This window comes from Bufo bufo, chromosome 4, assembly GCF_905171765.1.
Source record: "Bufo bufo chromosome 4, aBufBuf1.1, whole genome shotgun sequence".
Lineage (NCBI taxonomy): Eukaryota > Metazoa > Chordata > Amphibia > Anura > Bufonidae > Bufo > Bufo bufo.
The window spans coordinates 489,805,044-489,828,390 of NC_053392.1; the positions used below are offsets into that span (position 1 = coordinate 489,805,044).

At 43.1% G+C, this 23,347-nt stretch overlaps 1 protein-coding gene across 3 annotated transcripts in view; it reads right to left on the minus strand.

The window, feature by feature from the left end:
- Nucleotides 1–3,462: 3,462 nt before the first annotated feature.
- Nucleotides 3,463–23,347, minus strand: part of RASGRP3 (RAS guanyl releasing protein 3) — a 168,917-nt gene continuing 149,032 nt past the window's right edge. For all 3 annotated transcript variants that reach the window (XM_040429553.1, XM_040429551.1, XM_040429554.1), the window contains 6 exons: nucleotides 22,031–22,146; nucleotides 21,411–21,558; nucleotides 20,322–20,358; nucleotides 19,960–20,085; nucleotides 6,678–7,045; nucleotides 3,463–5,619 (listed from right to left, as the gene is read on the minus strand). In XM_040429553.1, coding sequence (XP_040285487.1) covers nucleotides 5,611–5,619; nucleotides 6,678–7,045; nucleotides 19,960–20,085; nucleotides 20,322–20,358; nucleotides 21,411–21,558; nucleotides 22,031–22,146 — 804 coding nt within the window. In that variant the 3' untranslated portion in view covers nucleotides 3,463–5,610. The remainder of the gene's footprint in view (nucleotides 5,620–6,677; nucleotides 7,046–19,959; nucleotides 20,086–20,321; nucleotides 20,359–21,410; nucleotides 21,559–22,030; nucleotides 22,147–23,347) is intronic.

Here is a 23,347-nt window from a genome sequence, read left to right on the forward strand (position 1 = left end):
GCCTGGGCCTAAATGTGTGACAGTGGCCTGTTCCAGTGGTGGGTGACGTGAAGCCTGATTCTCTGCTATGACATGAAGACAGATTCTGCGCTGACATAAGGCCAGATTCTCTGTTACGGGACCTCTCTCCTCTGCCTGGGTGCCTGGGCCTAAATATGTGACAGTGGCCTGTTCCAGTGGTGGGTGACGTGATGCCTGATTCTCTGCTATGACATGAAGACAGATTCTGTGCTGACATAAGGCCAGATTCTCTGTTACAGGACCTCTCTCCTCTGCCTGTGTGCCTGGGCCTAAATGTGTGACAGTGGCCTGTTCCAGTGGTGGGTGACGTGAAGCCTGATTCTCTGCTATGACATGAAGACAGATTCTGTGCTGACATAAGGCCAGATTCTCTGTTACGGGACCTCTCTCCTCTGCCTGGGTGCCTGGGCCTAAATGTGTGACAGTGGCCTGTTCCAGTGGTGGGTGACGTGAAGCCTGATTCTCTGCTATGACATGAAGACAGATTCTGTGCTGACATAAGGCCAGATTCTCTGTTACGGGACCTCTCTCCTCTGCCTGGGTGCCTGGGCCTAAATGTGTGACAGTGGCCTGTTCCAGTGGTGGGTGACGTGATGCCTGATTCTCTGCTATGACATGAAGACAGATTCTGTGCTGACATAAGGCCAGATTCTCTGTTACAGGACCTCTCTCCTCTGCCTGGGTTCCTGGGCCTAAATGTGTGACAGTGGCCTGTTCCAGTGGTGGGTGACGTGAAGCCTGATTCTCTGCTATGACATGAAGACAGATTCTGTGCTGACATAAGGCCAGATTCTCTGTTACGGGACCTCTCTCCTCTGCCTGGGTGCCTGGGCCTAAATGTGTGACAGTGGCCTGTTCCAGTGGTGGGTGACGTGAAGCCTGATTCTCTGCTATGACATGAAGACAGATTCTGTGCTGACATAAGGCCAGATTCTCTGTTACGGGACCTCTCTCCTCTGCCTGGGTGCCTGGGCCTAAATGTGTGACAGTGGCCTGTTCCAGTGGTGGGTGACGTGAAGCCTGATTCTCTGCTATGACATGAAGACAGATTCTGCACTGACATAAAGCCAGATTCTCTGTTACGGGACCGCTCTCCTCTGTCTGGGTGCCGGGGCCTAAATATGTGACAGTGGCCTCTTCCAGTGGTGGGTGACATGAAGCCAGATTCTCTGCTATGGCATGAAGAGACTGATTCTCTGCTGACATGAAGCCAGATTCTTTGCTATGGCATGAAGAGACTGATTCTCTGCTGACGTGAAGCCAGATTCTCTGCTATGGGACCTCTGTCCAATTGATATTGGGTCATTTTTATTTTTTTTATTTTTATTTTAATTCATTTCCCTATCCACATTTGTTTGCAGGGGATTTACCTACATGTTGTTGCCTTTTGCAGCCCTCTAGCTCTTTCCTGGGCTGTTTTACAGCCTTTTTAGTGCCCAAAAGTTCGGGTCCCCATTGACTTCAATGGGGTTCGGGTTCGGGACGAAGTTCGGGTCGGGTTCGGATCCCGAACCCGAACATTTCCGGGAAGTTCGGCCGAACTTCTCGAACCCGAACATCCAGGTGTTCGCTCAACTCTAAATATTATTTAAAAAATAACTTTTTTTGTTTACTTTTTTGTTTATTTTTAGCCCCCAACTGGCTATGGGCACCTGCTAATGGCACCAGCTTTAAAATCAGACATTTGCTGTACATGTTAAGAAGGGGTTAAAATCATGACTTCCCACTCCCCCCCCCCCCCCCCCAAAAAAAAACCTATTTTATATCACTGTAATCATTCTGACCTATAGAATAAAGAAAACATGTTTTTTATGTTTTTTTGTGAATGGGGCAAAATGTGCAACACATAAATAGTGTCAGAATTGTGCGGTGGACAGTATGATGGCTCAGTGGTTAGTACCTTACAAAGGGGAGACATAGGTAGAAATCCAACCAAGGACAACAGCTGCATGGGGTTTGTATGTCCTCCTTGTATTTGTGTGAGTTTCCTCCTACACTCCAAAGACATAGGGAATTTAGATTGTGAGCTCCACTGGGGACAGCAAGTAATGATAATGTCTGTAAAGCACTGCAGAATATGTCAGTACTATATGTATAAGCAAATAAATTGCTGTTTTTTGCACTCCCTCCCCATTTAAAGAACATTAATCTCTAAAGACTGTGCCATTGAAAAATTTAAATTAGGGCTCATGCACACGACCGTATACCCTCCAAGACATACGGTCCGTGAGCGGGCCATATGTTCCGGAGCGGCATACATCGTGTGCATGGGAGCGCACAGCATCATAGGTTGCTATGATGCTGTGCGCATCGGGCCGCACGCGGGACTATTGTCCTGCACTCATAATATCATACGAGTGCGGGACAATAGTCCGGCTGGCAGCCCAATGCACACAGTGTCATAGTAACCTATGATGCTGGGCACTCCCGTGCACACGATGTATGCCGTTCCGGGACATATGGCCCGCTCACGGACCGTATGTCTTGGAGGGCATACGGTCGTGTGCATGAGCTCTTACCCTGTAAAAAACAAGCCATCATACGGTTTTGTCAAAAATAAAAAGTCTCATAGAAGCCAGGAATAAATAAAGCAGAAAAAGGAAAAAAAATAAGCTGTTAAAGTCAAAATACCTGTAGCCGGAAGGGGTTAAAAGTGATTGTGCATAGGTTCTGTATAGACGGAGTGTGTGCATTCAGAATCATTTCCCTCGGGCCCACATACCTCCAGCATCTGAACTGTAACCACAACCCCCAGCGAATCTTCATTTATATTAGGTTTTGATGCACACAACAGTTGTACACTTTTATACAGTTTTATTCAAACCCTAGTACTTGACTTGCCTTCTGTTAATACAACATAACGCATGGAGATGAAAGACTGTTTCTTGCAGTTTCTTTTTAAATAACATTGAGGAACGGCAAACACAATTTAATACCAGAAATCCAGTGATTCAAGGAAATAAATACAAGTAGTGTGAGCATTGTTGAGCCATTTACATGGGTTGTAGCCACTATAAGTTTGGTTGGTACTATGGTTTTTCCATTATTTAGTAGTTTTATTTTTTTTAGTTTACGTTCCGTTTTTTGCGTCTCTTATACGGTCCGTATACGGAACTATTCATTTCAATGGGTACGCATGTACTCTGTATGCATTCCGTTTCAGTATTTCCATTTCTCCGTTCCGTTTAAAGATAGAACATGTCCTATTATTGCCCGCAAATCAAGTTCCGTGGCTCCATTCATGTCAATGGGGCTGTAAAAAAAAAACGAAACGAATACGGAATGCATCCGTATGTCTTCTGTATCCGTTCTGTTTTTGCGGACCCATGTAATGAAAATGTTATGCCCAGCCCAATTTTTCTATGTAATTACTGTATACTGTATATGCCATGCTTCAGAAAAACAGAAACCCAACGGAAAAATGGAACGGAAACGGAAACACTACTGAAACAAATAACGGAAAAACGTATCCATTCAAAACAGACTGCAAAACACTGAAAATGCCATACGGTCGTGTGCAAGAGGCCTAAGTTGGACAGAACTGTGGGGTTTGTTTAGGGAAATATGTCAAATAGGAAACAGTATATTACTGTAGATGTGGTAGTTGTAAAGACAGTTCACAGGTCAAGTATTTCTAGATCTAGATTTCTTCATCAATAACTTATTATGTATCATGATGCTTTAGCACTCCGGGCTGCTCACATCCATTTGGCTTTTCTAGACCAGCTATCGAAGATTCTCCCCAAATCCCTACAGTACTTTAAAGGGGTTGTGCAAGAATGATGGGGTGGCAAACCTCCCCCTACTTAGCCAAACCGTTAATGGAACCTGCTTCCCGGAGCTACCTCCCCACTCCTTCTCCTTCCAGCCTGTGATTCTCCGCTGGGCTTCCTCGCTGAAAATATCCGGTTTCACATCGACTGAAGCCAAGTTCCCCTTACCCCATCACAAATGACGGAGACCACTGTGGCCAATAATTGGCTGCAGGCAATGTCAAAATGGATGTCTTCAGCAAGGGAGCCCAGCAGAGCATCACAGGCTGGGAGGAGAAGGAGTGGGGAGCTGGAGCCAGGAACCAGGTAAGTAACCTTCCCTTTACGGGTCCAGCTAAGTGGGACCCCCATTCTTGCACAACCAATTTAAAGTTTTATTCTGAGATTTTAATATTGATAGTCTTTCCTTAGCATAAGCCATCAAAATCTGATTGGCATGGGTTCGACATGCCGCACCCCCACCTCCCCATCAATCAGCTGCTTCAGATCACAACTCCTGTGCCAGAAGTCGGTGCCAGAATTACACAGCTCCGTCTTTTGTGTAGTGGATGGAGATGGTTCCTGCGGCGCTGCTCCATTCACTTCAGTGGGAGAAGAACTGCATTTACCAGCTCAATCAACTACATAATACATTAAGCTCTGTAGTTCTGGAGACAGATCTTCTATGAAACAGCTGCAGTATTTTAGACCCCTACCGATCAGATACTGATGCCCTATTTTGAGGATAGAACATCAATGTTAAAATACCGGAAAACCCCTTAAAAGGGAATCTGTCAGCTCTTAAATAGCCGCTTACTACAGTAAGCATTGCATAGTGTAGCGATTGCCGATTCAGATGATGAGATTTGTATATTTTTACTGACCCCGTTTCCTTGCTGTGCTCCCACAAACCAGAAGTAAACGGATCTGAGAGGACTCATCCTGGAGTCCTCTCCATTATGTACATGCTCAGCAGTCCTCTTGATAAAGTTATTGCCAGTTCGTGGGAGCACAGAGGGGGAACAGGGGTGAGTATAAACATGAAAAGACATAATCTGAATCAGAGATTGTTCCACTATGCAATGCTTACTTCCGTTTTGGGGGCTGTTTATGAGCAGACAGATTCACTTTAACAAGAGAGTAGCAGTGTATTCTACATATTGTCAGTTCTCCCAAATCATCCTGCTGGTATGTGATCTACTAACACATTAGGTTCCACCATACTACAGTTTTGCAACATAAAATTTGACTCCTCAAAGACCACATTCATGATTTCCTACGAGTCTTTTTATCTCGTATGAGTAGTCTTATATTTAGTTACCTATTTGATGGCACAGGAATGTCTGTGATTCTGAAATGCGTGGTTAAGGTGATGTCTGAATGTCACCAACTGGAATCACATGGAGCTACTTGTAATAAACTCATGGCACAAGTAGATCCTTGGGTCTCATAATTATTAAATAATATTTTAGTACTCTTCACTTGCTCTTCTAAAAATAAATACCAATCACACCTTTATGCACAGTCTCTGCAAACCTACTGCTGTTTAGCTATGTACAAATATTGGTGGGATATAGTTAAGTCACATGAAGTGACCAACTCCAAGTCCAGCTGTAGAAGTCCTTTCAAAGTGTCTTCTTTCCATCTCTTGCTACACTCTGTTTTTCAGTGAGTAAAGTTCACTTGTAGCTCAAAGACACAAACAGTGCTCTGTCCTACTTCTTTCTTTTCATTGCCAGGTAGTCCAGGTCAATTTTCTGCTGTCCATGGCTGCTTACAAGGAATTTCCAACCTCAGCCAGTGTCCGTTTCTTCTTGGTTTACAGAAAACTAGAGAATCAACGGTCCTGTGGACATATAGTATGAAAAAGAATGAAATATGATTACAAAGTTTCGTAGGGATATTTTGGGGACCTAAACGGTCATAAAGTATGGGAACCTGCAGAGTACCCAGAAAAGCAATTTTTAACCCGCTTCTACTGTAGGTGATTTGACCAAACAGTTTAGTGGATCTAGCCCGTTCAAGCACTTGGATGTGTCTAGTCAACTTTAGAGTCATTGGTGGATGTGGTGATATGACTTTTTTCTATTCTCTGCAGGTTCCCACAATGCAATCATGATTGATAGCACCCTCAAATATCCATTGCATTAATGAATACAGTGCACATTATTATAAAAGACATCATCCTCCTCAAACCATTCAGCTCAGACATTGTGTGAACCATTAATCCTCTGTCCCATTACATAGGTATTTTAGTTGGAGTAGATTACTTATGTGGTTTGGGAAGAATATGTAACAAAACCGTCCAGTAGGATCCCAAAAATATTACTGGAACTAATGGCTTGCCCTAATGGTTTACACTGAAGCTCAGATTTCAACCTCTAAGAACATGGTGATACAATGGGTGAGTGCATCCTCTGAGTTGTATTGGGCTGTAATATGGCACTCATAGCTTACTCTGGGGATCTACTGTACCTGACTCATACTCTCCATACTAAAAAGCAATAGGCATTCATTGTGCTGCATGTGATGCTCTGTTTGGCACCGTACTGTATGTCACAGTTAGGGCTCATGCACATGGCCGTACCCGTATTGCGGCCCGCAAACAGCAGGACTGCAAAATAGGGGCCCCGGCCGTTTGTGCACCGCATCATGGATGCGGACCCATTTGTCGTCACTGGCCTAGGAAAAGCTGATAGAAGGCCGTGGCGCTACTGCCAGTGCCACTGCCTTCTCGAACAGCTGATCGGTGGGGGTACCCAGTGTCAGACCCCCACTGATCAGATACTGATGGGCTCTCCATAGGATAGGTCATCAGTATAAAAGTCTCAGAAAACTCCTTTAACATCCAAGTAGTTATTGAAAAAGATATTTTATACATTAAAAATGTATATGTCATTGTACCTCAGTGCTGATCAATTCCTCCTTGGTCTCTGTCCCATTGTGGTCTTGAAGGTGCTCCATAGTCTGTACTTCCATAATATCCATATTCGGGTGCATGTTTGGCTTTTCATTCTCCCATTTGGCAAAACCTTTGTTCTTGGTTGACTTACTATAAAATTTGCATTTCATCTTAGGAAATGTATGAGAACCTGTGTCGCTCCAGCCAGAATCAGCCCACACTGGATCTGTTTGTGTAGCCTGGCTAGTTGTAGACCTCTGTAATCGGACTGAAATTTTCCTAGAAGACCCAGTGACCAAAGTGATTGCTCGTGCATCCAGATCTTGACTTTCTCTTCCAGAAGGGGGGAACTCAAAAACTTCATCTTGTGCTGCAGAAATTCATAGTGTTAATTAACATACGGCACCTTATTCTTGTGTTTGCAATACAAAAGAAGTATTGCTAGGGTATAAGGACAGGAATATATCTAGCTAGGGCTGATTAACTACCCTATGTACAAAGTTTGAGCATTATGACATCCCTCCCTTGACTACTAACTGACTTACAAGGATTAGGGCTGCATTATCCATTCATGCAATAGGTCGTGGGGGTGCTCCTAGCATGTTGATGAAGTGCACCCACTGCGTACCCGAGTCTGTTTCAAATTTCACTTTTTAAAACCATTACATCTCTTCCATGTACAGAAATTTGTGATAGTAGTTTTGGTTGTGGCCAGTGACTCTGCAACCATTCACTGGGCAGATGTGACCGTTAAGGGATTTTCAATTTCAGATTGGTGGGTGTCTGACTACCGGTAATCAGTTGTTTGAAGCAACCCTGATGCTTGGATGAACACTGCAGCCTCTACATAGTATACCAAGTACAACTCCATACATTGTTAACCCTTTCAAGACCAAGCCATTTTTCACCTTCGTGACCAGGCTTAATTTTGCAAATCTGACATGTGTCACTTTATGTGCTAATAACTTTGGAATGCTTTTATTTATCCAGGCTATTCTGAGATTGTTTTCTCGTAACATCTCGTACTTGATGTTAGGGGTAAATTTGGGTCTATAACTTTTACCTTTACATTATAAAAAATCCCAAATTTTAAGAAAATTTGGAAAAGAAAATTGAATTTTCTAAATTAGAATTTCTACGCATTAAAGGCAGATAGTGATACCTCATTAAATAGTTTTTACTTAAGATTCCCTATATGTCTACTTTATGTTGGCATTATTTTGAAAATAACATTTTATTTTTATAGGACGTTAGAAGACTTTTAGAAGAATTTAAGAAACAATTTTAATTTTTTTCTATAAAATTTTCAAAACCGACTTTTTTAAGGACCAATTCAGTTCGGAAGTCACTTTGAGGTCCTTACATAATAGAAAAAAAACATAAATGACCCAATTTTAGAAAATACACCCCTCAAATTACTCAAAACTGGTTTTACAAACTAGGTTAACCCTTTAGGTGTTCCACAAGAATAAATTGAAAATGGAGGTGAAATTTACAATTTTCAGTTTTTGTGCAGATTTTTTATTTTAATACAATTTTTCCTATAGGGTTAACAGCAAAACGAACCTCAATATTTATTACCCTGATTCTGCAGTTTACACAAACACCCCATTTGTGTTTGTAATCAGCTGTATGGGCACACGGCAGTTCTCACAAGGAAAGGAGCAACATATGGTTTTTGGAGAGCAGATTTTGCTGGATATTTGAAGGCACACTAAGGCACCCCTACAGAAGAAACCCCCCAAAAAGTGACTCCATTTTGGAACTACACCTTTCAAAAAATGTATTGAGGGGTTTACTGACTACTTTTACCTCAGAGGTGTTTCATAATATTTAGAAACACTTGGCTGTGAAAATGAAAAATGTTATTTTTTACAAGAAAAAGTCGCTTAAGCCAAAAATTTTCACTTTAGCAGGGGATAACTAGTTTTGAGTGCGAATATTCGAATAGTAAATTTTAATCACGAATATCACTACTTCAAGAATTTGCAAATATTTAGAATATAGTGCTATATATTCGTATTCGCGAATAGTGTTGAATATTCTAATCGCAAATTTATTGCAAATTAATATATTACATTGCCGATTTTCGCAATCAAGTAAACAATAACTGGAGATCACAAATTCTCGAATTTGCAAATTTATGGGAAATATTTGGCCAAAAATGTCAAAATATAGCGAATTTGAATATTGCTTATGCCGCTCATCACTACAGATAACAGGAGAAAATGCACCCATAATTTGTTACCCATTTTCTCCTGAATACGACAAAACCCTACATGTGGTCGTAAACTGCTGTATGAGCAGACGACAGAATTCAAAAGGAAAGGAGCGACATCTGCATTTTCTAACATGGAATTTGCTGAAATAGATTTTAAGGGCCATAGCTTTTTTATTTTTTGTTGATTGAGCTGTGTGGGGGCTCATTTTTTGCGGGATGGGCTGTAGTTTTTAATGGTACCATTTTTGGGTACATATGACTTTTTGATCACTTTTTATTTAATTTTGTATAAGGTGAAAGGGGCTAATATTGCAATTCTGCCGGTGTTTTTTTATTTTAATTTTTTTATGGGGTTCTCCATGTGGTATATTTAATAAGATAATTTTATACTGTGGGTTGATATGGTTATGGTGATACCAAATGTATATTGTTTTATTTATGTTCTACCACTTTTATATCATAAAATCACTTTTTATTAAACATTTTTATTTTTTGCATCACCAAATCGAATGACCCATAACTTTTTGATTTTTCCATCAATGTAGCTGTGTAAAAGCTTGTATTTTTGCAGGACAGGCTGCAATTTTTTCTGGTACAATGTTGGGGTCCATATGACTTTTTGAGTGCTTTTTATTCAATTTTTTAGGAGGTGAAGCTGGCAAAATTGCATTTCTGTCAGTGTTTTTTTAATTTTTTTATGGGCTTCTCTATGTGGTATATTTGATATGATAATTTTGATCTGTGGGTTGATACGATTATGGCGACCAAATTTGTATTGTTTTTTCATGTTCTACCACTTTTATATCATAAAATCACTTTTTATGAAACATTTTTTTTTTGCATCACCAAAATCTAAGACCCATAACTTTAAAAATTTTCCGTCAACATAGTTATATGAGGACTTATCTTTTGCGGGCTGTAGCTTTTATTAGTATCATTTTCGGGATGCATATGACTTTTTCATCACTTTTTATTCATTTTTTTAGAGAGGTGAGGCAAAAAAAACAGCAATTACGCAATTTTTTAAAATTTTTTACAGTGTTTACCATGTGAAATTAGTACCATAATCATTTTATAGATCACGGCATCACGGACGCGGCAAAACCAATTCTGGGTAGTTTATTTTATTTTTATTTATTTTTTTAATCTTTTATAAATGAGCAGATATGGGAAAAAGTTATTTATTTTATTTTTAATTTTCTTTTTTAGAATTTTTTTACATTTATTTATTTTTTAACTTTTTTTAATTTTCACCATTTTTTTTAAATCAAGTCCCACTTGGATCTTGAAGATCCAGTGGGGCTGATGGCTGTACTATACATTGCAATGCTCTTGCATTGCAAAGTATAGTACTATTAGGTTTCCTGATAGATGGCAAGACTGGACGCCTTTGCAAAGCGTCCAGTTGCCATGGCAACAATCGTCCGCTGCCATCGCAGAGCAGCAGCCCGATGGTTGAGAGAGGGAGCCCCCTCCCTCTATTAACCCCATAGATACAGCTGACACTCGGTGCTGATGGCGGCGGCTCAGGAACTGAGCCGCTGCCATCACATTCAAGAGGACCACAGCAGGGGGCAAAGATGAATGCTGAGAATACAGTAAGGGGCAGAGGACATAGGTAGGTTTAGTTGTTGCTAGGGACAGGCACATGCGGAGCAAGGGGGAAAGAAGATATGTTGCAGGCATTGATCGAGGGATAGGGCAGATGGGGGAGGCAAGAGGCATTAGGGCATGCTTATAATGGCACAGATCAGGAAGAGGGCTAAATGACGGGCACATATTGGGGGCACTGATCAGCTAATGCCTGCATAGTGCAGATCAGAGCCTGAAACTGGCATTTTTACACTGCCGCGATCCGATTGGTTAGTCTGCACAGACTAACCAATTGGAGCGATCGCCGGCAAGGGACCACTCTAATTGGTCCCTTGCCGGCATTACCGGACTCTGCACTGTCCCTGACAGCGGCAGTGCAGGGGCAGAAGCTTTAATCCAAGCGTTTTGCAGCGCTTGGATTAAATTGGTGCCATCACGTTTATATACGTGCTATCTGCACGGGATATGTGCAGATAGCACGTATATATAGCCATATGGCAGTCGTGAAGGGGTTAATGTGCTCTGCTTGATATTGTAGCTCAACTCCATTCACTTGAATGGGACTGAGCTGCAGAACTGGCATGTAACAGACTGAAGTGATGTCACAGGAAAGGAAGGGGCCTCAACAATCACCTGAGGACCACACAGTGATCGGTAGTGATGGACGAACATCGGCCGGGACATTTCGCGAACACGCGTTCGCGATCAAATGTTCACGAACCACGCGATCACGGCGTGCCCCATTCACTTTAATGGCAGGCGAACCTGAAAAACTTTTAGGTCATATTTGCAGCCACCAAATACTTACTAGAAGTGCACAAATAGTCCCACAACATGGACAGTGAGATACCAAAGGGGGATCAATGGCAAAAATTCCCACAAAAAATATGTATTTTAATCAGGGGCCATTTTTATGCATCTTAAAGGGAAACTCTCAAAAATGTGCCCTGCTTGAGCCTAGAAAGATTTTATTTTAGGCCAAGAGAGTACAGGCCCTAAAAATTAGGCATTCGCTTGACAGAAAAGAATAATTGATTATGTTGCTAGAGGTACATTAGGCGGTCACTGAATAACAATTTTACTGTAGGCCAGTGGAGTGCAGGCCCAGAAAATTAGGCATTCACCTGACAGAAAAGAACATGTGATTATGTGGCTGGAGGTATATTAGGTGGTCACTGGATAACAATTTTACTGTAGGCCAGTATGGGCCCCAAAAATTAGGCATTCACCTGACAGAAAAGAACAAGTGATTATGTGGCTGGAGGTACATTAGGTGGTCACTGGATAACAATTTTACTGTAGGCCACTGGAGTAAAGGCCCCAAAAATTAGGCATTCACCTGACAGAAAAGGCCTTTTATGCTGCCGCCTATACATAAGACAAGGACCATTCTTTGTTCTGGGTGGTGGTGGATATGTGTGGGCTGTCATGAGGAAATTCCATTACACGTGGTCGTCACAGGTGTTGAATTCCTCCGAGATCCATGCCTCCTTCATTTTTAGAAATGTGAGGTACTCCACACTGTCGTGAGCTAGGCGAGTGCGCTTATCGGTCACGATTTCCCCTGCTGCGCTGGGACAGGACACTCGACGAAGGGAAAGCCAAGCGTTCCATGGCAAATTGTGCCAGCTCTGGCCACAGGTCAAGCCTGCCCACCCAGTAGTCAAGGGGTTCCTCGCTTCTCAGAGCATCCACATCGGCCGTTAACCCGATGTAGTCGGACACCTGTCGGTCTAGGTGTTCCCTGAGGCTGGAGCCGGAGGGTGGCTGTCGATAGGTTGGCTGCAAGAATAATCTCATATCTGAAGTGACCAATACATCTTCAAACCACCCTCTTCTTGCAGGCGCAGTAGGATTGGTACCCGCACCTGTTTCACTGTGGGCGGAAATTCCTCTGCCAGCGCCCGCAACAGCAGAATGCAGCGTCTCTCGCAGCAAGGCCTGGAAATGCTGCATTCTGACAGCTGTCTGTGATGCTGGTAACATGTCTGCCATTTTGTGTTTGTACCGGGGGTCTAAGTACGTTGCCACCCAGTACTGGTCCTTGCCTTTTATGCTTTTATACGGGGGTCCCTCTTCAAACACTGGAGCATGAAGGCCCCCATTTGCACTAAAATGGAAGCGGTGGAGCGCCCTGGCTCCTGCTCATCGCTCAGGAGAATGTCGTCCTCAGTCTCCTCTCCCCAGCCACGGACAAAACCAGGGATCCCCAAAAAGATTAAAGCCCCCCTCAAAGCCTGCTCTTCTTGCTTCTCCTCCTCCTCCCCTTGGGGGGTGCAGCTTAAGAGGCGGTAGCAGTGGAAAAGGAGGAGTCAGCCAAGGAGAAGACGGAGGATGGAGTAGGAGGAGGAAGAGGAGAAGAAGAGGAAGGCCTGCATGCAATCCGTGGCGGTAACATCAAATCCACATTGGTGCCATGGGTTACATGCTTGACAGCTGTCAGAAGGTTCGCCCAGTGGGCAGTAAAAGTTATGTACTTTCCCTGCCCGTGTTGGCTAGACCACGTGTCTGTGGTCAGATGTATCTTGGCACCGACACTGTGTGCCAGAGATATATGAACGTGGCCATATAGCTCTGGGATGCCCTTCTGGGAGAAATATTTCCTTCAGGGGACTTTCCATTGTGGTGTGCTAATCGCCACAAATTTTCTAAAGACCTCCGAGTCCACCAGTTTCTATGGCAGTAGTTGGCGGGTTAGCAGTTCTAACAAGCTCAGCCGTTGGGCAAGAGGGTTATCAACTTTTTACACTCTAACATTTGGGCCACGGAAGCCTGCCTTCTGCCAGATGAATGCAACGACGGCACGGTGGAAGGTGGAGTGGAGGACAAATGAAAGTAGAGAGGAGAAGGAGAAGAGGCAGGACGTGGAGCGCCAGGAGTATGGCTTTGTGGGTTCTGATGGCGTTGCTCCCACTGGGCTCGGTGATGGGAGGCCAGGTGCCTTCTTAAGGCGGTCGTCCCTAGGTGAGCGTTGTGCTTACCGCGACTTATGTGTTGACAGTACAGGCTGCAGATGACAACACTATTGTCAGTAGCTGACACATAAAAAAAGCCCACACTGCATAGCAGGGGCGCCACTAGGTAAAAGCATTCAGGACCTAGGCCCTGGATGTTTTGTCCCCGGCCCCGAATGTACTGCCTGCTAATGAAAAAACAGGGAAGACTACTGACCAGGAAGCACGGCAGGAGCTGAAGGACCTGTGATGATATCACAGTCAGGTGATCTAGAGGCAGAGCTCAAGGTGGATAAGGACCTGCGATGATGTCACCGTCATGTGATCAGTGCTGGAGGTGCGGAGCTCAGCTGTGAAGAGGAGAACTAGTTGAGAAGACCCTGTGATGGCTTCTGTGACATAAGGAGAGGTAAGTGAAGGGAGATATTCAGTGTGAGAGCCAAAGGAATGCTGGGAGTTGCAGTTCTCCTCTCTTACACCACCTCTGTATGTTAGGGCTGAAGGGAGGGGTGTTATTTACATATGGAGGGATGTTATTTACATCGGACTGTATGTTGGAGGGGCTGAAGGGAGGGGAATGATATTATTTACATGGGACTGCATATTGAAGGAAGGGGAGTGATTTTATTTACATGAGACTGTATGTTGGAGGGGCTGAAGAGAAGGAAGTGATATAATTTACATGGGATTGTATGTTGGAAGGGCTGAAGGCATGGAAGTGATGTTATTTACATGGACTGTATGTTGGAGGGGCTGAAGGGAGGGTAGTGATGTTATTTACATGGGACTTCATATTGAAGGGGCTGAAGAGAGGGGAGTGATGCTATTTACATGAGACTGTATATTGGAGGGGAGTTATTTAGGTCGTGTGACAGCAGTTTAAGTAGCGTCCATCACAAGGCCATTTTTATAACCAATTGCAACCTATGTGACTGTTCATATGGCTGTTTTTTGTTTGTTTTGTCTTGTTTTGTTTTGTTTTTTAATGGCCAGTGAATAGCGGCGGTCAGAACCCAGGACATGTCCTATTTTTCGCGGTGAAATCAATGGGACCATTTTCTACGGCGGTTAAGACAGGAGTGCGCCCGTGTAACAACTGATAAAAAAAGGGTACAGTGGGGAGAAATGACATTTCAGGAGTTAAAATCATTTAAAAAATACTTCCTTCATCTAACACGCTGCAACACTGACTCCTCATTGGATGCAGCAGTGAGGAGCGAGTGTCCCCGCCTGTGCAAGTGGATGAGGTATGGTTTTTTTTTTGTTGTTTTTTTGGGGGGGGGAAGTCAAAAGAAAATGCTGGGGACCACATTATTAATGCTGGGGGCCACTATGAGAGACATAAGTAATGCTGGGGACACTATGGAGGACATTATTAATGCTGGGGTCCAATATTGGGAACATTATTAATGTTATGGGCCACTATGTGAAACATTATTAATGCTGGGGGTCCCTATGGGGGACATATTACTGCTGGGGGCCACTATCGAGGAAATTAATAATGCTGGGGGTCACTATAGGGGACATTATTAATGCTGGGGACCACTATGGGGGACATCATTAATACTGGGGGTCACTGTGAGGGACATTATTAATGCTGGGGGCCACTATGGGGAACATTATTAATGCTGGGGGCCACTATGGGGAACATTATTAATGCTGGGGGCCACTATGGGGAACATTATTAATGCTGGGGGCCACTATGAGGGAGGTTATCAATGCTGGAGGCCAATATTGGGAACATTAATAATGTTAGGGGCCACTATGGAGGACATTACTACTGCTGGGGGCCAGTATAGGGAACATTATTAATGCTGGGGGCCAATATGGGTGGCATTTCTAATGGTGGGGGCCACTATGGGGAACATTATTAATGCTGGGGGCCACTATGGGCGGCATTTCTACTGGAGAGGGCCACTATGAGGAATATTATTAATGCTGGGGGCCACTATGGGGGGCATGATTACTGCTGAGAGCCACTATGGGGGACATTATTACTGCTAGGGGCCACTATGGGGGACATTATTACTGCTAGGGCCACTATGGGGGACATTATTACTGCTGGGGGCCACTATGGGGAACATTATTAATGCTGGGGCCACTATGGGGAACATTATTTTTGCTGGGGGTCACTATGGGGAACATTATTAATGCTGGGGGCAACTTTGGCGGACATTATTACTGCTGGGGGCCACTATGGGGGACATTATTACTGCTGGAGGCCACTGTGGGGGACATTATTTATGCTGGGGGCCACTATGGGGGACATTATGACTGTTGTGGGCCATTATTGGGGACATTTTGTATGCTGGGGCCATTATGGGGGGGACATTATTACTGCTGGGGGACATTATTTATGCTGAGGGCCAATATTGGGGCATTTTTTACAGTTGGGGCCATTATGGGGGTTAGACTAAGCCAATAAAATTCATCTGTTTTTAACAGCCAGGTGGCGAGAAAATGGACGCACAAAGGGTTAGAAAATGGTCATAAAAAAGCAACTTTTTAAAAAAACATTTTCGTGTGCATGTAGCCTTATATGGGACTGTATGATGGAGGCAGTTTAGCAGGGAGTGATGTGTCTTACATGGGAGTGTGTGTTGCATGAGGCTGAAGGGAGGGAATGATGTTTTTTACATGGGCCTGTATGTTGGAATGGCTGGGGCATTATAATTTCTGAGGGCACTACAGGAAGGATTATAACTATAAATACTGATGACATTATCAGGGTCCTGATTGCTACAGGGGGCTCTATAGGAGTGCTTATACATCGACCTTATTACTACTGTGAAGTCTGTAGAGAGCTTTCTTACCACTGGGGGGGAAATAGGGGAGCATTATAAATACTGAAAGCACTCTTGGGGAGCATTATCACTGTTGGGGGCTCTATAGGGACATTTTAAATCCAGGGGACAGTATAGGCGTTCTTATTACTACTGGGGGGCTCTATAGGAATGACTTATAGATCCTCCTTATTTCTACTAAGAGTACTGTGGGGCCGTATTACTACTGATGGGTCTGTAGAGAGCTTTATTAATACTGGGGGAACGATAGGGGGGGGCTTATTTCTACTGGGGGCTCTATGAGGGCATTATTAATACTGGAGGGCTCTTCTACTAATCACTGTTTGGGGCACTATGGGGGGCAGCATTATTTATGAGGGCATTCTAGAAGGGAATTTCTATTGCTGGTACTTTGAGTAGCACTATTTCTATGGGGGGACAATCTGTATGGCACTATTATTTCTTCAGGATAGTATTTGGGGGTATTGGGGCGCACAGCGAGCAGCAGCATAACACTGTTGAGACTCAAGGATGGGGGATGATGATAGAAATGTGAGGAACCTCAGATGTCTGTGTGTCACACTCTGCAGAAACGAGGCGGCTGAGAGAAGTTGTCCGGACTTAAAGGGATTCTGTCACCAAGTTTTGGGCTATAGAGCTGCGGACATGCACGGCTAGATCGCCGCTAGCATGTCCGCAATATACCGGTCCTATAGGGCTGTGTGCTTTAATTTTCTTTAAAAAAGGATTTGAGAGATATGTAAATTAGTCTTGTATGTGTCCAAGGGGCTGTACGAACCTTCCTGGAGCCCAGCCACACCCACCTGTGAAGGAGCCCAGCACCACCTATGTCCGAATCTCCTCCTTTCATCAACGATAGATTAATTTACATATCTCTAGACTAATTTACATATCTCTAAAATCCCTTTAATGAAACAGATGAAAGAAAACATCTACATCAGAGACGTCACTTGAGAGGCTCTGTATGTGAGAGGTATGCGCTGCTGTATAGTCCTGTATGTTTGATAGTGTCTATGCAGCAAATAAAGAAAGTAAAATGTCTTTACTGCTAGTGTGGGCGGGGGGCTTCGACTGGGGCCATATGCATTGGGGCTTGGGCCCCAGATCTTTTGAGACCCTAACAACGACCCTGCTGCGGAGCCATGTGTGACTGTGCATAGTGGATGGCTCGCTCCAGATACATTTGCAGTCTGCTTTTTGCCTCCTGTGCACTGCGAGTTCTGCCTGCTTCTCCCCCTTCTCCTACCTATCTGCTATCTCCTATCTCCATCTCTCCCTCTCTCCCTCTGAACTCCCCTCCTCTTCCTCTCTTGTGGGCACCCACGTGACGTCCATCGACCCGTCATCATCGTCACCTTCATCACCACTGACATTAGAGATCTCGGAGTAGGCAGCAACAGCGGGGACCACCCTCTTTGGGCTGATCTGGGTACTGTCGTCAGACCGCTGGGTGGCGGCCGTTGCTACCTCCTCTTCCTCATCCGATGCCAAGAATGGCTGCGCATCTGTAAGGTCTGGGAATGGATAGAAAAATAATTCCTCTGACTCGAGTGGAGGGGCTATGGTGGTGGTGGTGGTGGTGTCTTTGGGGGTGCACACAGCAGAGAGTAAGGAGGGTGCAGATACAGAGGATGAGGAGGGTGCAGAAGTGGAAGGCTGAGTGAGCCACGCACCTTCTCCACATAGGCTTCGGCCTGGTGTACCTGCCTGACCCCTACCACCCCTGCGGAATGGCCTGCCTCTTCCTCTGCCTGTCATTTTCAAAATGACCCTGTACCAAACTCCCTAGAGAAGAGCAGTATTTGTGGAAGCAGGTATATCGCAGGCCTGAATCAATATTTGGTGGAAGCAGGTATATCAATCCCCTTAATCCGTATTTTGTGGACGCAGGTATATCGCAGGCCTCAATCAGTATTTGGTGGAAGCTGGTATATCAAACCCCTTAATCAGTATTTTGTGGAAGCAGGTGTATTGCACGCCTCAATAAAAAAAATTTACACCGTTTTTATTTTATTTTTTTTCACCTGAGGGGTTAGGTCATGTGATATTTTTATAGAGCAGGTTCTTACGGAGGTGGCGATACCGAATATGTATACATTTTTTTTGTATTTACTTAAGTTTTACACAATACCAGCATTTTTGAAACCAAAAGAATTATGTTTTAGTGTCTCAATATTCTGAGCCATAGTTTATTTTTTATTTTTTGGGCCATTGGCTTAGGTAGGGGCTCATTTTTTGTGGGATGAGGTGATGGTTAGATTGGTACTATTTTAGGGGGCATACGCCTTTTTGATCACTTGGTGTTGCACTTTTTGTGATGTAAGGTGACAAAAATTGCTTTTTTTTTACACCGTTTTTATTTTTATTTTTTTATGGTATTTATCGGACAGGGTGGATCATGTGATATATTTATAGAGCCAGTCATTACGGACGCGGTAATACCTAATATGTGTGTGGGTTTTTTTTCAGTTTTTTATTATAAAATAAGGGGAAAGGGGCTTTTTTTTTCTTTTTTTACTTTATTAATTTTATTACTTTATTAATTTTATTAAAAACATTTTTTTTTTACTTTTTTTTTTCTTTACTTTATCTCTGATGTTCACTTTTGGGGGTCTGATCCCCTCTCCAATGCATCACAATACATCTGTATTGTAATGCATTCCCTGTTAGTGTATTACACAGAGTAATACACTAACAGGTTGCCTAGGAGACCCAGCTTGAGGCTGGATCTCCTCGGCTCCCATAGAAGGCAGTTCCCGATGCCGTGCAAGGTATCGGGCTGCCTTCTGAGACATCGAGTCCCCGCCACAGCAGCACGGGGACTCGATGGGCTCCCTCAAACACAAACCCCTTCTATGCCACGGTAGCGGCATAGAAGGGGTTAATCTGCAGCGATCTGCAGCGATCGCCGATACAGGGGGAGTCACAGGACCCCCCTCGGCATTGACCCAGGGTGCCTGCTGATTGATTTCAGCAGGCACCCAGTTCCGATCACCGCCCGCCGCACGGCGGTGATCGGAAATACACAGGGCGTACAGGTACGCCCTCTGTCCTTAAGTATCGGGACATCAGGGTGTACCTGTACGCCCTGTGTCCGTAACAGTTGAATTAACGAAACACTTCCAAGAAAAATAACTGTTTGTCTACAAATCTTAAATGAGTTGTCCCAGTTACAAAGCAAATAGCATTTATCATGTAGAGAAAGTTAATACTTTGCTGACTTGATTCATTTTTTTATCACATTATACACTGCTGTTTCCAGGGCTTGCGGCCACTATTGCAGCACAGAAATGAGGTGGGAGTTGGTGAGAATGCATGTCTAGGCATGCTCCCATGATCCCGACCCCAAAGAGGCCAACGCTTTTTCCTATAGTGTGCAAGCACGACCACCACTGCTGGATTACAGGATGGTCATAACCATGGAAATGAGCAGTGTATAATGTGATGGAAAAATTTATCCAGCCAGCAAAGGATGCAATATGGGCAATAACAATACATTAGTAAGTGCCTAGTATTAACTTCCTCTACATAATAAATGCCATATGCTGAAGTTAGACAACACCTTTAATGCTCTGTTCATGAAATGTAAGGCATATCACTGTCTATAAAAGTGCAATGCTGGTAGGTGAAGACACTTTTACCTTCTATCCTGTTAATGTCATTGTTTGATATACTCTTTTCAATGTCTTATGCTGCATTAGATACACTATACCTGGAGCTATAGATGGGCTGCTGGGAAGGGAACCATGGCTGCTGCCAACAGATGCTGCTCTGGAGAGTTTCCTGCATGCCAGCACAAGGAGATCCTTACATTGTTTATGGCAATTGGCTCCACAGTCTGAAAAGGATAAAACGTTTAAGACCGTAACTAGATATTAATCAGAACTTCTACTTATTTATTCCTATGAATCAAATCATCTGTAACTTGCCCTCTCATTTGCTGCTAATCTCTGAAGGCAAAATCACCGCATTGTGCATTGTCAATATGGAATGCAATATACCGTTATGTAAGACACAGTTACTTCTGACAGGTTGACAGATCATGGGTGACACTTTGGAGCCCTTGATATTTACCTTTGCATTTGTATCCTTGTTTGATTATACCCCATAGCTGAAATGAAAGATATAGCAGTTTAATAGAAGCAGTAAGGAAAGATGTGTCATAAAGAAGGAAGTAGCAATTGCTATACTAACAAAACAGGATAAACCAACACCCTTTCTGACTTCAACAGCTCCAGATCATGTAAATTCTAAATGCAGTCCTTCCAGATTTCTCACTAAGAAAGGATTGATGGTCATAGGGAGCGAGGGTGTGCTTATGAATCATAAGTGCAAGTGTTCAGTGGTGGAGTCATAGTGTACTGATTATGTCATTTTAGTTAATATTATGGTCATGATCTATTATTTATCACATGCACATAATATGGGACAATATTATAGGGGCATCCCCAAAATGATGGTCATAACATAAAAATATGCAGGGCAGCTGAAGCAATAAAATGCAGCTCCAGTACGACTTCCAGTCTAAGAGGGTTTAAATTAGGGGGGAAAGAGTGTCTTGCTTGTAAAAGGTTAGGAGAGTTGGAGAGGTTTTTTTAGATGATAAAGTGGGAGGATTGATTTTGCCATGGTGCCCTCCCACCTTAGTGTATGCCCCGACTATGCTCTGACCACTTTATTGCTCAAACCAGCACCTGGATTTTAATACTTTTGTAATTGAATGTAATTTAGTATAGCCACTAAGTTATTCAATAAAATGTATCTGTATAACACTGCCTGCTGTTTTTTTTTTCTTCTTATATCTTTGTCCTGCTTACTGAGAAGGACGCACATGCTCAGTTTCATCTTTCACCTGTCTCCTGAGCTGTGATAGGGAGAGTTGAGACACGCCCCCTTAGCTGCAGCGGAAAAGTCACTCCCCTGAGCTGCCAGCTTGATATAAATCTAGCAGAACAATGAATGGGGAGATCTCTGGATCCATGTGAGGTACAGGGCTGGTTCTAGCTTTCTTAGAAAGATATTGCCACATACTATATGATGCCTGATTTTAATTTATTTTACATTAATCATGGGATAACACCATCTCTATCCAGAATCCACTGCAATGTCGTCTACTAGTGCCTAATTATAAAACATATGTACAGCGTAATAAAATGAACATACAAATCCTGCACAATGCTCGCAGAAGGTCGGCTTTCGATATGTCATCTCATGGAAGTTGTGAATAAAGCCTGGTCCCATTTTACAATGAAACTGCGATTTTGCCCTCAAAAAATAAGCCATCATTTCTTCTTTGCTGATTAGACCATCTCTATGGAATAAAATATAAATGCAAGAATATTTTTTAAATATATTAATATAAACTATGTTTCTTCATAGATTTCTAGCTCGTCTGATTTATATAGACTTTAGCATGTTAGTACTGCATAAAACAAACAGAAGTGTGTAAAGATCACAAAAAGTTTAAGACATCGCAACCAACTACAGCGGGTTAAAGGAAATGTTATCTGCCAGTTAAAACCAGACAGCAACACATACTTTGATACAACCCCCTTAGCTTAATACATTTTATAATTTTATTTAAAATTGTCTGTTTGGTTTATGTGTTTTTATATTTTGGGTATTTTTAACTTGCACTTGTAATTCAAATTATTACACATTAATACATTTGGAAAATGAGCTTCTCCTATTGTTTCACCACATCTTACCAAATTTAATCATTTAATGATCCTTTGCCAACAATAATATCATAGCAGAATTAAACAAAGTGTGAGCCAACTTACTGATCCTTGTCTAAAACACAGAAGGAGTCCAGAAACGGGAAGTTAGCAGCAATACTTTCAAAGTCTTCTTGAGAAATATAGCCGTCGTGATCATGGTCATAATTTCTAAAAACAGACTTTAAAGAATATGTTACGTTTTAACTGTGATCAAGAATATTTTAACAACATTTGGACTTTTGCATTAATTTTTATTGTTCAAATTCATCAAAAATAAAAAAAGACAAATATTCTTAATTAAAAATATTATGTGGTGTGTTTTTGCATATACAGCTCTTATGCAAACTATTGTCCCGCACTCATATGATATTATGAGTGCAGGACACTATTCCCGCGGGCGGCCCGATGCGCACAGCATTAAAGTAACCTATGATGCTGTGCGCTCCCGTGCGCACGATGTATGCCGCTCCGGGACATATGGCCCGCTCACGGACCGTATGTCTCGGAGGGCATACGGTCGTGTGCATGAGGCCTTATACACACAGCCCACCCTCCTTTTTCCCTCTAATGCCAGTAAATGCAGGCCTGCCGGTCCTGTATAATGCACTGGCAGAGGTGCCAGAAAGAAAAGAGCAATGTGAGAGGGGATTTCAGCAGTGGTGGTCATGCTGGCATGCCATGGAAAAAGGAGCCCGCCTCGCTCGTGGCCAGGACCGCGGGAGTGCACGTAGGCCAGCACTTTTTCCTATAGTGTGCATGCACGGCCACAGATGCTGGATTACAGGGTGGTCGTAACCTCTGCATACCAGCAGCATACAATGTGATGAAAAAATGAATCAAGGCAATATGGGCAATCACAATATATTAGTAAGTGCCTTGTATTAACCTTCTCCAACTGACACGCGGAAAGCTAACACGCAGTTGACATTTTTGCAAACATTTCCAGGTAGTGTAACAGAGGAACTCTACAGTGCAGAGCTGCAAGAAAAGGTGCTTATTTCATGGAAGATTTCATTAAAACAGACAAGTCAGGAGAGCTGACTGGTCTTTTTTATTTTCTCATGTTACTTGTACAAAGGGAAATTATACAGTAGTCTTTGACCAAATATTTGTTCCCACTTTCAAATGCAAGAATCATTAGTGATCTTTAAATATACAAGAAATAGACTCAAACACGGAGATTCTAATAATGCACTGCCAACCCTTCATCCTGCACACTGAAGGATTTTGCTTCAGTTATGTGAGATGACTCGAATATTTCAGACATTTATTTTCAGTGTTATAACATAATGTTCTCTGCCGTGCTTTAAAACAGTGTCAGGAACTCCGAGGCTGGTAACACTAAGGCTTTATTTTACAGAATAGAAAACTCTACAGTTA